The sequence below is a fragment of the Heterodontus francisci genome, chromosome 17, assembly GCF_036365525.1.
Source record: "Heterodontus francisci isolate sHetFra1 chromosome 17, sHetFra1.hap1, whole genome shotgun sequence".
NCBI lineage: Eukaryota > Metazoa > Chordata > Chondrichthyes > Heterodontiformes > Heterodontidae > Heterodontus > Heterodontus francisci.
Genome location: NC_090387.1, coordinates 62,638,863 through 62,654,496, shown reverse-complemented (window position 1 = coordinate 62,654,496; position 15,634 = coordinate 62,638,863). Strand labels below are relative to the sequence as shown.

Genomic DNA, 15,634 nt, shown 5'->3' with positions numbered 1-15,634 from the left:
TACGCTCACATATCCCACTTGTGCACGTCCTGTGAATCTGCTTAAAACAAGTTTACTTTGAATTTTCCAATCTACTTTACTAACATTGGTGGTGTTTACGGTGGTTTGGGATCCTCCAGTGTCCCAAAGGAACGTGACAGGGCGGCCTCCAACCCTACCATTCACTAGGGGTCTCCCTGTGTTATCCCACCGCATGTCACACACCCATAACGGAGAGGCCTGCGACCGTCATTGTGGTTCAGGGTATAGCCCCGAAGATGGTGCTATCTCCAGTATATCACATTGAGGATTTGACCTATTCGGTCCTTCCACGGGTAGGCTCTGGCGTTTGTTCTGGCCTCCTCCCCGACCTGCATTTTCTCGTCTCGGGTTTGGCCATTCTCTTTTGAAATGTCCCTCCTGGCCACAGTTATAGCAGTGGGTAGGCCCATCCGGAATTCTCCCTGTTCCTGGGACGGATCCTCTCCCGATGCCTCTACCCCTTCCTCCTGTCTGAAAGGCTGGGTGGGGTGCCCCTTGTGTAGTTACCCTCCTTTCATTTCTCCAGGTTATTGTCTGATCTTTGACAGGCATCGCCTTTCCCCCAGGGGCCTTGGAGAATTTTGTTGTTCCCTTCTCCCATGCTCTAACCATCCTCCTGAGTACCCAAGCCTCTGTGTGTGTGTCATCAGAGGGATCAAATTGATCTAGTGCCCTTCTTGACTCCTCAGTGCCCTGCGACACCAGCGTTCTCAGCCATCGATTTCTAATCTCTGGCGTTGGATTTGCTCTATCTCGGTTTGCGCCATATACCCCCTGAAACACCGCCCAGATACGGGCCGCAAACGCGACAGGGTGTTCACCTTTTCTTTGATAGCATTTCGTTAGCGCCTCCACTGGGTCCCCTCTGTTAGTACCCATGACGTTTAATACTTGATCTTTTAAAGCTTCATTTGTGCCTCTATCGAGTTTTTGTTCCTCCGGTAGGGCGGAGTGTATGTGTGGGTGTAGGCACATTATAATTAATTTTCTTTCTTCAGCATCATCTAAGCCATGTATTCCTCTCTGTTGACTAACTGCTTGGGACAGCTCCCTCGGATCATCCCCGGGTGTGCACATCCCAATGTCTTTCGCAATATCCCTCAATTGCTGTACCCCCATTGGAGTGGAATATGTCATACCCTGGCCAGCTGCCACCTGGCCATCTGCCCCTATCGCTGCCCTAGCAGTCACAAGGGGGGCCATGGGGGCCGATGGCTCCTTTGGCTCTGGCTCATATGCTGGCGGAGGATCCTCGGGTAGAGGGTCTCCGTCATCATGGCCGTATCTAGCCGCTTCATCTGCTAACATTCCAATCTACGTCCCCTTCACCATTCTCCTCACTTCCTTCGGGGGCAAAAGCACAGATTATCCCTCTCTGCGCGGCTAGCTGCTCTTGCAGTCTCGCTATATATTTTTGACACTTTGTGTGATCAGCTGTATTACTTCTCTGTTCCTGAGCTGCTCTCTGAATCACATTCATGGCAGTTTTTAAATTGCTGTTTCCATCTTTCCACCTCAGCTTTAGCTGCTTGGGCTTCTCCCTCTTGCCTACTTTTTTCCGTAACTAGTTTTTTGCACTGTAACTGATATTGGTTCATATGCATCAATTCCGCACTTCTGTATCCCTGCAAATCAGTTACTTTTTCACTAAGGTGGGCTGCCTCCTCACGGAGTTTTTTAATCTCTTCCTCTAGTCTGTTCTGCTCTTTTTTAGCCTGCTGTTGGCATTCTATCCATTCAAGTAAACAGCCGATAGCTACTGACTTCTGTATTTTTAAAAATTTACTAGCTGACATCTTTGCTTGTGTAATCTTCCAAAGGGCTTCCCCTATGGATTTTCCCTTGTCGCTAGTGTGACCTGCATACTCCCCGTATTGCGGCCACTTCCCTATTACGTATTTTTGGAGGAATCCCTTCCAATCAAAAGAATCCAAGTCCCCAAGGCTTGGAGATTCCCTTTTATTTGTCATCTTATGTTAGTAGCTACAAATTAACCCCTAAGTTCCTGTTCTCTCTGTACTTTGTCAATTTCATTTGGCTCGAGTCTCCCGCTGATTCAATGGAGAGATTGATCCTCGTGCCCACCCAGGGACGCCAATTATGTAAACCGTGGCGCGGAGTCAACTCCCCCTTGGGCCCTTTATTCCCTTCATCCACTTGATCCTGGCCGTCACGTGGGACTAAGTCCGTTCGCTCTCTCTTTTACGTCGTCGCCGCGTTGCTGACGCAGGGTCTTCCACTTCCACGATGGTTGGTCTCCGGAGTTTCTCGCTGGCTCTATGCCTCCATGCCTCCATACTTATTCTCTTTCTTATTTCTTCAAGCTGTGCTGTCTCTTTCCTGTTGGTTTAGGCCTGCTCACTTCGTTCATATCTTTTCCTTATTGGCCCAGGCCCCAAGACCCTGGTATCACTCCATGTCCAAATAAGGCTCTATTCTTGTGATCTCTCTCTTGTCTTTCACATAAATTAATTAGTTCAAACTGTTCTTTTATCAGCACAGGCCAGTGTCTGAGCTCAGGTTACTTCAGTTCATGAGCTGTTCAACAGTGTCTGAGCTCAGGTTACTTCAGTCCATGAGCTAAGCAACAGTTTGTAACAGACTCTGTACTTCTTGCAGCCCCTGGCCAACACGGTCTTGGTGACTTATCAACCGTAAGCCTATCTCACACCTCCTCTTTATCAATTTTTAGGCCATCCAGTGACTCAACAACCTCCTCTTTCACCATGACTTGGGCAGTATCTTCTTGCTTAGTAAAGACAGATGAAAAGTACTGAATTAGTATTTCAGCCATGCCCTTTGCCTCCATGCACAATTTCCCTTTAAGGTCTCCGATCAGCTCCACTCCTCCTTTTACCACCCTTTTACTATTTTCAGGCCTATAAACGACTTTTAGATTCTGTTTTATGTTAGCCGTGAGTGTCTTCTCATACTTTCTCTTTGCTTCTCTCATTTGTTTTTTCACTTCCCCTTTGAACCTTCTATATACAGCCAGGTTCTCAATTGTATTATCCACCTGACATCAGTCATATGCACCCTTTTTCTGCTTCATCTTACCTCTCTAGCTCTTTCATCATCCAGGGAACTCTAGATCTGTTTGTCCCACCTTTCCCCCTCGTGGGAATGTACCTTGACTGGACCCCAGGTATCTCCTCTTTACAGAGCAGCTCATTGTTCAGTTACAGTTCCTTAATACCTTTGGCTCACAAAAATCTGTCAATCCCAGTTTTAAATTAACAATTGATTTAGCATCAATTGCCATTTGCGGAAGTGTATGTTATGGTCCAGGAGCTACAGATTACTCAAAAGGGGTTGAGGTCACAAGTAGTGGTTTAAAGCAGTTTATTAAGAAACGACAGTTTAGATGTGATACATCAGTTAAATAGACAGGAAAGACATATGACCTGTGACAGATGAAACACTTTTCCGGTCCCAAATCTGATGGAAGGACAAATGAAGTGGAGTGGTAGGGCTGAATTTTACACTGCCCCAACAGGTCGGATGGTGTCGTGGGAGAGGATAGGGGTGGCGTAAAATTGAGCGAGAGGCTCCAGGAGGCCTTCCCGCCCCACTCCTGCCTCCGGCCAACTTTACGGCAGTCGGGCAGTGGGGGGGGTGGGGGTGGTGGGGGGAAACAGCCCGCCCGCCTGAGGCCAATCAAGGCCCTTGTGGCCACTTAACGGCCACATAAGGGCCCTCACCTGCCTCCATGGGTATTTTACCCATGACAAATGGGCGTGCTGAGGGCGTGAAAGACCCCCCAGCGATAGCTGCCGGCCTGTCAGCACGTCATGGAGGTGCCATGTCAGTTGGGCACAGGGTGCCCGATTAAGGGCTGCCCCCACCTCCCAACCTACCCCCGGGACCCAAGATGCCCCCCCCACTCCCCCCAAACGACCACCCTATTCTCACCAGGGCACGACTGATCCCCCGGTGAGGAATGCCCAACTTACCTTCACTCCTAGCTCCACGTCGTCGGCTGGACTGCAGTCCCAGCATTGGCCACCGCTCTCAGTGGCGCTGCTGAGACTAAGGCAGCCAAGGCTGGCAGCTCACTGAGGCGGGACTTCCTCCCTCAAGCGGTGGAAGTCCCACATCAGGACAATTAAAGCCTGGGGACCTGTAAAATGTGGGACGGATCCCCGGGCTAGGCGGAAGTGGGTTCGTCACCGACTTTTACATCGGTGGCGAATTCCTGTCCGCCTAAGGTCAAATCCAGCCCATATTGTCAGTCTCTTCTGTTCTCAGTCTTCTTGAGCTAACCAAAGTGTTAGGATGAAGCCAGCATGGATCCACTTCAAAAAGCTCTCCTCTATCCCTCTTGACTGCCCATTTATTTACTTTATTTCTAGGGGACTGGTGAGTTTCTCATGTCAACCACACATTCAATCATGTCTTCCCATTCAAATGCCCATTTACTGAGGGACAGATCACAAGATAGACAGCCTCCTCTTGCCCCTGACATCACTTTATTACTTATCTTTTATAAGAACATCTCAGCCCACTTAGTGTGCATAAGGGTCCATCTTATCAGGCCCAGGAATATCTACATGAAGGCCTGTGCCTGAAGGAGCTATATTACCTAGATAACATTCTTCTGGAGAACAATAGACAATTGACTGTGTTGTGTCTTTGTTATTTTCCAAACTTGGGGCAGAGAGAGAAATTTTATTGCTAAGAAACCATAGTCTCAGCATTTCTTTTAAAACTATATATCTAGCATTTTCTATAATTTCAAACTACTCCTTCTTATAATTATATTATTAAAACTACCATTTTCTTATGGTTCCCTACCTTGAGAAGGAAATATCATTATTGACTTCTCACATTTGACCCCTGACTAACCTAGCTATCTCTAAGTTATAAGCTCATCTTCCTAACTTCTTTCACAAACACTATAGGTAATATGCTAGAATTATCAGAATCATCAACACAAACCCTTGAACGATTAGTAGGAGTCGGGCAAGCATCCTTAACCAGCGAGTTTGGCTAATGTTATAGACAGATTTGCACCAGTCTTGCTTTCCCAGGTTTTGGATTTCATTTTAATCAGATGTCTTTCAGAGGTGCTAGTTCTGTCGAGAATTGATTTGAGGTTTGAGGAAAATGGGGGAATTGGGTGGCCAATCTGGGTTACAGCCTTGAGTGCTTTGCTCTTCATAGAGATATTGATTCTCAGTTCTGTGATGTTATGTGTTGGTATGGGGAGCAGGACATAACTTCATATCACAGTTGTTTGGGTGAGCTTAAAACAGAAGGCAGGCTCAGGAATGGGACATATCATATTCCCATGTTTCAATGCTCTGGCATTGGTTGTAATGCAGTATGTTCCCATCTGAAGGTACACATGTTGGGTTGGACTTTGTGTGGCCCCATGAGGCAGGATTGGAGGCGGGGGGTCATTGATATCACTACGGGTGGCGGGGGGTGTGGCAGGGTGGAGGGTCCATCACCTTCCTGTTGCCCAGCGATCTTCCTGGGGGTGGGATAAGCTGATGATGGCCTTCCTGCCCGAGACCAATTGAGGCCCTTAAGTGGCCTATTAACGGCCAATTAAGGGCCTCTTCCCGCTGCTGCTGGGATCCTATTAAAGGCGGAGTGGGGCCTCTGCCATGCTGGGAGGATGCCTTGTAACACGAGGCACCCGCCCTGTGGACTTGGCGGGGAGGAGTCTCTCCTTCATGGGCAATTTGAGGCCCTCGGAGGACCCTGACCAGAAACCAATTCACCCCCCAGAACTCCCTTCCCCCTGGACTGCAAGACTACCCACCAGCCCCGACTCACCGAGTGGTGCGAAAATGCAGAGGCAGGATTGCCCCCGTCCTTTCAGCCTGGTGCCGGGAGCCTGTCTCCAGCACAAAATCCACCCCATTTTGTGCGATTTACTTCCCACTTCTGGACACTCATTGCACAGGTGGGTGAATTTGGATCTAGAGTGAAACTACAGGCTGGCCTTCCTGGATTTCTAACACCACAGTGGCACAAATAAGTTCCCCCTTGGTCAGAGCAACACTCAGTGTCGGGGCTATCCCAGGTCTGATTTTGTTTGATCAAGATTGGAGGAGGGGCTTCATATGATGTATGGCCATACTGGACCATAGTCCTTATGGATTCTACCTTGAATCCTTCCTGAGATAACCAGAGGGCTATTGGTACCATACTACCATGAACTCAGTTCCCCTTCATCAAGTTGGAAAAGCCCTGCTGTCTGACCTCTATTGTCTCATTATAACCCACAAACCATCCATTGATCATGTTATCGTTTATGAAGGATTGGATCCGGTGGTTCCTGACGATGTTAAGCCCACTCATTATCTGATCGAGCATGTAACTTCCATCGATAGGACAGGCGATGGTCTTGGATTTTTTTTCAGCTTCCCTCTTATCTTTAATAACTTTATTCATTGTTTGCTCAATCTGCCAGAACACCTTTACCTTGTCAATAACTGTCAGGAAGTTGTGGGACAATTTCTGGATGACATCCTGTCCTCCTCTGTTTATCCCAGATAGGATCCCTTTTTGTTGTTTCCTCATTGCTACATCATGTTTCCACATGTCCTCTTTAACAACCCAGTTCCAGGCAGCAGTTCCTGCTGATGCTCCTATCCTGAGCTATTCCCCTAATCCCCTTTTCTTTCTTTGTCTCTTTTCTGTCTTTGCTACATTTACGTTCGCTGGCATATCTTTCTCATTCCATGATCCTCAATTGTCCTGCGCCTGATTCTTTTTCAGAAAACTCCTCAATGCCTCCTCTCCGAACTGATTATAATGTGTTCAGTACCCTGTCAGCCCTGAGGGAGGGGAAGTTCCTGAAGTAGAGTATGACAGACACTATCTCATACCTCACATCATAGTATAGTTGTTTATAAGTGCGGGTGACCATTAATCTGTTTTCTGGCTTTTTCACAAGTGGTGGACACTCCTTTCAGTGCTATTTCTTCTCTGGTCTCCCAGTCCTTCCTTTTTTTGTATCTTAATTTGTTGTATCACCCCTTGACTTGTGTCTGGGTCTGTGTTAAAACATCACACCATCTCTTGATGCCTTTTGCACCTTTTTGGCCGGTTTATCATGTCCTTGTGTTGCCCTAAGTATGGGATCCCTATACTTTTTGGGTGATTCTGATTGAGTCCATGAAGGCAAATTCCAGGTCTTCCCATTTCCCCAGTTGAAACCTCGGTGTCATTCTGACACATTTTTTGGCACATTGGCATGTTACTTTTAATCCTTCCCCCTCTTGTACCCATATCGCAGGTGGTCCATCAGTACCAGGTCTTTGCCAGTCAGAATAATTACAATGGACCACCATGTCACACCCATCCCCAGAGACTATATCCTATATGTCCTCTATACCTTCTTGATTGTTTTGAGTGGTCATATCAGTGTGGCGTACAGTTGATTCTCGCTTTATGATAATGACACTTATTGTCTGGATGGCATTGTTGAGTATTGTCAATCCTATCACGGATTTGAATGGAGTCACCATTTATTCTTTTACAGTTTTGAACTGATTAATGTGGTACCATTTAGGCCTCTTTTTCCCTTGTCCAGGATTTGGACCAAATACACAGTGGGGCTGGTTCTGTCCACAATTGGGTAGAGTCCCACCAGTTGGATCAAAGACATGCTCCTTCCTTAAATAGTTTAGGACCATGACCACATCTCCTACCTGGTACTAAAATGGCTGGACTTTTTTTATCAAAATATTTTTTTAATCTGTTGCTGGTATTTCACATTTTTCTGGACCATGAACTCATTAGACTTTTGAATGTGTTCTATCATTGACTCTAACCATTTCTGGTTGACAGTCCCTAGTAAGACTGGAGGAAGAGGTGGGGTGAGGAGGTGGGCAGGCGTCCTCATTAACCTTCTCATCATAGCTTGGTAAGGTGAGATACCTGTGGTATTATGGGGGGGGTGGGGGGTTGCTCTCATGGCCATCAGGCATATGGGTAACATGTTAACCCATTGTGTGGGGTGATCTGAAAAAACTTTTTTAGCATTGTTTTAAGGGTTTGGTCGTCCCTCTCCACCACCCCTGATGATCGTGGCTGATGTACAACGTGCTACTTAGGAATGATTTTCATGAGTCGTTGGAGTTCTGAGAAGATATTTCCAGTTAAGTGAGACCCCTGGACACTAACAACCTGGATTGGCATTCCCCACTTGCAGACCACCTCACTCAGTTGCGGTTTTGCTGCTGTGAGGGTGGTGTTCATCTTACAGGGGAAGGCCTCAATCCATTTTGTGAATTTGTCTATTAAAACCAGACAATACCTGCAGCCTGAGGGCACAGTGGCAAGAGGGCATATAAAAACTATCTGAATGTGTGTTCAAGGGCTGTCCATTCCAAATTTTTACCACCCTTGACATGAAGAAGTGTTTCCTACTTTCACTCCTGAAAGGTATGACTCTAATCTTTTGACTATGCCCCCTATTCCTAGACTCCCCAACTATTGGAAATAGTTTCCCCCAATCTTTCCTATCTTTTCCCTTGATATCTTGAAAGCTTCAATCAAATCACCCCTTAACCTTTAAAACTCTGGGGAATATAACCCTAATTTGTTTAATCTTTCTTCATAGCTTAACCTTTGGAATCCAGGTATCATTCTGATAAATCTACGTTACACTCCTTCCAAGGCCATTATATCCTTCCTAAGGTGTGGTGCCCAGAACTGCTTATAGTACTCCAGGTGTGGTCTAACCAGGGCTGAAGCATGGCTTCTACTCCATTGTATTCTTGTACTCTAGATATAAAGGCTAGCAATTCCATTAGGCTTTTTGATTATTTTCTGTAGCAGTTCATGACATTTTAATGAACTGCGTACCCAGTGTCTTTGAACCTCCACTGTTTCTAGATTTTCTAGAAAATCCCCTGTTTCATCCTTTTCAGGTCCAAAGTGGAAGATCTCATGTTTGCCTACATTGAAATCCATTGCCACAGTTTTGGGCATTCATTTAATCTATTAATATCTCGTTGTATCTCTATGTTTCCATCTACACTATGTATAATAGTACCTATCTTTGTGTCATCGGCAGATTTGGATATGTGAACCTATAATACGAACATATGAATGAGGAGCAGGAGTAGGCCACTCGGCCCTTTGAGCCTGTTCCACCATTCAATAAGATCATGGCTGATCTGATTGTAACTTCGACTCCACATTCCCGCCATCCCCTGATAATCTTTCACCCCCTTACTTATCAAGAATCTATCTAGCTCTGCCTTAAAAATATTTAAAGACTCTGTTTCCACTGCCTTTTGAGGAAGAGAGTTCCAAAGACTCATGACACTCTGAGGGAAAAAATTTCTCCTCATCTCTGTCTTAAATGGTCGACCCCTTATTTTTAAATAGTGACCCCTATTCGAGATTCTCCCACAGGGGAAACATCTTTCTATCCCATCATCTAAGTTGTTAATGAATACAGTGAATAGTTGAGGTCCCAGCACAGATCCTTGCTGGATACCACTAGTCACATCCTGCAAATTAGAATACCTGCTCATTATCCCTACTCTCTGTCTCCTTCCACTCAGTCAATTTCCTAACCACGTCAAGAATTTGCCTTCAATTCCAGGAGCTTCAACTTTAGCTAACAGTCTCTTGTGAGGGACTTTATCAAATGCCTTCCGGAAGTCATACAAATAACAGCCACTACTTTAGTCATGTCTTCAAAATGTTTAATCAGATTCGTCAGGCACGACCTACCCTCAACAAATTCATAATAATAAAAGCAAAATACTGCGGATGCTGGAAATCTGAAATAAAAACAAGAAATGCTGGAAATACTCAGCAGGTCTGGCAGCATCTATGGAGAGAGAAGCAGAGTTAACATTTCAGGTCAGTGACCCTTCTTCAGAACTAGCAAGTATTAGAAATGTAAAAGGTTATAAGCAAGTAAAGCGGGGTTGGGTCAAGAGATAACAAAGGAGAAGGTGTAAATAGGACAAGGTCACAGAATAGCTGACCAGAAGGTCGTGGAGCAAAGGCAAACAATATGTTAATGGTGTGTTGAAAGACAAAGCATTAGTACAGATAGGGTGTTAACAGACTGAAAATTGAACAGCCGCAAGTACAAACATGAAAAAAAAAGTGGGTAAGCAAACTAAACAAACTAAGATGAAATAAAATAAAATAAACACAGAAAAAGAAATTTTAAAAGGGAAGAAGAAAAAATAACTAAAAATAAAGGTAAAATGCGGGGGCCTGTCATGCTCTGAAATTATTGAACTCAATGTTCAGTCCGGCAGGCTGTAGCGTGCCTAATCGGTAAATGAGATGCTGTTCCTCAAGCTTGCGTTGATGTTCACTGGAACACTGCAGCAATCCCAGGACAGAGATGTGAGCATGAGAGCAGGGGGGAGTGTTGAAATGGCAAGCAACCGGAAGCTCGGGGTCCTGCTTGCAGACTGAGCGGAGGTGTTCCGCAAAGCAGTCACCCAGTCTGCGTTTGGTCTTCCCAATGTAGCGGAGACCACACTGTGAGCAGTGAATACAGTATACTACATTGAAAGAAGTACAAGTAAATCGCTGCCTCACCTGAAAGGAGTGTTTGGGGCCTGAGATAGTGAGGAGAGAAGGAGGTAAATGGGCAGGTATTACACCTCCTGCGATTGCAGGGGAAGGTGCCATGGGAAGGGGACGAGGTGGGGGTGGGGGTAATGGAGGAGTGGACCAGGGTGTCACAGACTCTCAGACACTTCTTCCTACCTCCCTCTGGACCCTCTTTCCCACTTCAGCCACGTGTTCTCCCCCTAATCTGCTTATCGCTATGTCAATTTGCACATGGCTCGGGTAATAACCCTTGAGGCCCTGTCCTTTAACTTAGCTCCTAGTTCCTGCTACTCTCCAATCAGGATCTCTTTCCTACTCTTTCCTATGTTGTTGGTTCCAACATGGACCACAACAACTGGATTTCCTCCCTCCCTCTCCAATATCTTTTCAAGCCAGTTCAAAATGTCTCTCAGCCTGGCACCAGGTAGGCAACAAACCATACAGGTCTCTTGATCCTGCTTACAAAGGATGCTATCTATCTCCCAAAATATTGAATCCCCTCCAACTACCATATAGGGCTTCCTCTATTCCTCTTCCTCCTCCTCTTCCCCTCTTTGGACAGCCTCCTGCTCCAAGGTGCTCCAGTCCACATTCTGGCTGTCCTTCCGACAGTCTTTATCCTCGCAGGTAGCATGTACATTATACCAGTTTCTGTGGTTCCTCGTTCTGCATTTCATCTGGGTTCCCATTACTCTGTATACTATCGGTCACAGCATCCCCATTCTACACCTGTACATCTCTATGAGGTATGACCAGTCTGGAGCAAACTGTCCAGAAACTGCTCCCCCTCCCTTATGTATCTGAGTGTTTCCAACTCCCACTCCAGCTCAATGACTGGAGTGATTCGAGTTGGAGACATCTACTGCATATGTGTTTGCTTGGGACAATTTCACTGTCCACAAGCTCCCACATACTGCAGTCCCAACACACAACTTATTCTGCCATATCTTAGTCTAAATTATTTATATCCTTTTTTTAGTTTACTGTAAGTTTTTTTTCTTTTTCTACACACTAACTTGCACTAAGCAGTGGACAAAAAATTTAAACACTGTCTCAAGCTTCCACTACAAGTATTGGGAAGTGGAAAGTAAAAAGTAACACCTCCTTCCCCCTCTGCATCAAATTCCTACTTGAACCAAATTCCCAACTTTAGCACTGTGATTACACTGCAGTCTTCACGACCACTCTTTGTGACCTACTTGATATTCAATAGCATTATCAACATTGAATCTCCAACCGTCAACATCCTGGGACGTCACCATTGATCGGAAACTTAACTGGAGCAGCCACATAAATACTGTGGTTACAGAAGCTGGGTATCCTTCAGCAAGTGACCTACCTCCTGACTCCACAAAGCCTTTCCAACATCAACAGGGCACAAATCAGCAATGTGATAGAATACTTTTCACTTGCCTGACTGAATGCAACTCCAACACTTACGAAACTTTACACCATCCAGGACAAAGCAGCCCACTTGATTGACAGCCTTTCCAGCAACTTAAACATTCAGTCCCTCCACCACCAGTGCCTGTGGCTGCAGTGTGTACCGTCTACAAAATGCACTGCAGCAACTTGCCAAGGCTTCTTCAGCAGTATCTCTCAAACCCATGACCTTTATCAACTTGGATCAAGGCAGCAAGGGCATGGAAACACCACCACCTGCAAGTTCCCCTCCAAGTCACACAGCATCCTGACTCGGAAATATATCACAGTTCCTTCATTGTCACCGGGTGAAAATCTTGGAACTCTCTCCATAACAGCACTGTGGGTGTACCTACACCACATAGACTGCTGCGGTTCAAGAAGGCAGCTCATCACCACCTTCGCAAGGGCAGTTATAGATGGACAATAAATCTTGGCCTTGCCAGTGACGCCCACATCCCATGAACAAATAAAAAAGATGGTTTGGTGGAAGTGGTCAATATTACCAAGAGGAAATAAGCAGTCCTTGAAGATGAGCACTGGGTGATACATAATGCCAGCGGTTCACGTAGTCTAGTTCATCTTTAGCATGAGAACATAGGAACAGGAGTAGGCCACTTAAGCCCTCAAGCCTGTTCCACCATTCAAGGAGGACTTGGCTGATCTGTGACCTAACTCACTATTCCCCCTTTGCCCCATATTCCTTACAACCTTTTGTTAGCAGAAATCTATCAAAGTCAGCTTTAAAATTAACTATTGACCCAACATCAAACTGCCGTTTGCAAAAAATAAAATCCAAACTTCTACCACCCTTTTCTTGTAAAAGTGATTCCTAAATTCACTCCTGAAAGAACTGGCTTTAATGTCCCTTAGTCCTAGATTCCCCAAACAGCAGAAACAGTTTCTCTCTATCTACCCTATCAGTTCTCCTTAATATCTTGAAAACTACAATCAAATCATCTGTTAATCTATAAAATTCCGGAGACTACAACCCTAGTTTGTATAATCTGTCCTCATCATTTAACCCTTGGAATCTAGGTATCATTCTCGTAAATCTACACTGTATTCTTCCTAAGGTGTGATGCCCAGAACTAAACACAGTACTCCAGGCTCATGTTAATTTTGTTGAGTCCCCATCCCTGATTCAATAGTGGCTTCCTTCGGATGCCCAGCATGCTATCCTCCTCCTCTACTGTAAATACTGATGCAAACTATTATTTAACATACCCACCATTTCCTTATTTTCATTTATATCAACATTGTCAGATTTTAAGGGCCCCACATTACTCTTTTCTAACATAATTGTAATTTTTTTTGTATTGATTTTGATATGACCCACGAGGGGGTTGGAGTTAATGACAAGGGTGACAAGTGTGTGCAATTCATGGTGGGGCCAGAAGACAATAACCTAGGTCTTCCAGATGTTCACATAGGAGGAGATGGTAGTGTAGTGACAATGTCACTGAACTAGAAATCCAGAGGCCCACACAGTGCACTGGGGACAGGGGTTCAAATCCCACCATGGTAGATGGTGGAATTTAAATTCAAACAATTAATAAAAATCTGGAATTAAAAGCTAGTCTCAGTAATGGTGTCATGAAGCTATCATTGATTGTTTTAAAAACCATCTGATTCATTAATGTCCCAGAGGGTCGGAAATCTGCCATCGTTACTTGGTCTGGCCTACATGTGACTCCAGACCCACAGCAATGTGGTTGACTCTGAACTGCCCTCTGAAATGGCTTAGCAAGCTATCTAGGGCAACAAATGCTCGCCTTGCCAGCAACACCCCCATCCCATGAAAGAATTAAAAAAAATTGTGGAAAGGGAGGTTAGAGATGGAGGAAGATGGTGGGGCTGAGCATGGGTTTTTTGAGGAGGGATGGTGATCATGCTTTTGATGGATAGTAGCTGAGGAAAGGGAGTCATTAACAATGTCCACTAGCATGTAGCAAAAAATAGTATTTGAGTGTTCAGGAATTAAGTGGGGAGGGAATCAAGTGAGCATGAAATGGGTCATGGGGAGACACAAGCTTGGGGAGGAGTTAGGGGAAAACTTTAGAATAATGAGGGGTGGTTGGGAGACCGGGTAGAAGTCAGGAGAGGGAATGGGAGAGGAGGGGAATGTTGAGGCAGTTTCTTAATTATTTCAATCTTGGAGATGAAGAAATCAATGAGCTCTTTGTAATTTGTACTGGAGGTGAGTGTGAAGTGGCTTGAGGAGGCAATTTGCCATGGACAAAGGGAGCCAGTAGGAATGGCATGGGTAGATCATAGCTAGGATTTTGTGTGACTCCTGAGGCAAGGTTGGAGGCAGGGGGCATGGAGTATCATGACGAGTGGCGGGGGAGGCAGTGGGGAGGAAGGCCTGTCGCCTCCTCGTTGCCCAGTGATCTTCCCGGGGGAAGGATAAGCCGATGACGGCCTTCCCACCCAGAGGCCAATTGAGGCCCTTAAGTGGCCTGTCAATGGCCAATTAAGGGCCTCTTCCCACCACCGCTGGGATCTTACCAGCAGTGGGGAGTAATAGCTTCCATTGCGTGGGAAGACGCCTTGTAAAATGAGGTGCTTGGAGGGGGGGTCCCTCCTTCATGGGCAATTTGTAGCCCATGGAGAACCCCCAACGGAAGCCACTTTATCCCCCGGAACGTCCCTCCCCCTGGACTGCATGACCACATCCCCACCCCCCTCGCCGGGCCTTCCACCGTTGGGCCTGGGTCCAAGGCCTGTGCAATACCAGCAGTGGCAACCGCTCCCAGTGGCAGTGCCGATACTGCTGAGCTGCCAGTCCTCTCATTCGCTGGCAGCTCTTGGAGGCGGGATCCACTTCCCTTTAAAGTCTTTAAAGGGATGGGAATCCCACTTCCTAAACTTTGATTCCAAAAGACTGGAGGATCGCTCCAGGGGAGACGAAAAGGCAGAGGCGGGGCTCCCCCATCTTTTCGTCCTGGCGCCAGGACCCCCGCGTCCAGCACAAAATCCAGCCCCATGAGTGATTTCGTGGGAATTAGGGCGTCAAAAGCAGAAGCAGGATAGACTTGAACAGATCAACAATCTGAGATAGCTTTACGGATGATAAAGTGAATTGGTGAGGAAGTTAGTGGGAGACACTGACAAGACTTGCCTGTTCACTGTAGTATTTTGGTGACTTGATATAAAGATCCTAAGGTATAACAAAAAGCTTCCGGTTTAAACTGGATGAAAATAAGTTTGTGGGCATCACAAGTGCATTAGAATCCTTGTACTCTGGTAGTATGTGAGTATGGGGAGATGAGGGGGTGTTGCTAAATGTGGGTTGGTGTTTTTTCACAGAAACAGTAAGATGCAACTGCCTTACTCACACGTATGACTCGGGGCAGATCATTTGATACTTGGCCAGCGATGGTGCATGGCACGAGAGATTCAAAAGTGGAGAACAGAAGATGTGAATAAAGACAAAAAAAATCATTGATTCTAAAGTAATTTTGTTTCTTTTTCAGCTGGAACAAGTTGATAATTTTTTCATTGTCGATGGCAGACAAAGCCTTCTGTTCTTCTATCAGGAAGTGGATCTTCCAGAAACAGGTTATACTTTGCAGAATGTGCTTTTATTTGCAGTATTTAATTCAAACTCACTTTCTTACAGATTACCAAAGTTACA

At 45.7% G+C, this 15,634-nt stretch overlaps 1 protein-coding gene across 1 annotated transcript in view; it reads left to right on the top strand.

Moving 5' to 3' along the window:
- LOC137378592 (dynein axonemal heavy chain 5-like) overlaps positions 1-15,634 on the top strand; it is a 334,675-nt gene that overhangs the window by 32,113 nt on the left and 286,928 nt on the right. Inside the window, exon 3 of the mRNA XM_068048894.1 lies at positions 15,474-15,558. Coding sequence (XP_067904995.1) covers positions 15,474-15,558 — 85 coding nt within the window. The remainder of the gene's footprint in view (positions 1-15,473; positions 15,559-15,634) is intronic.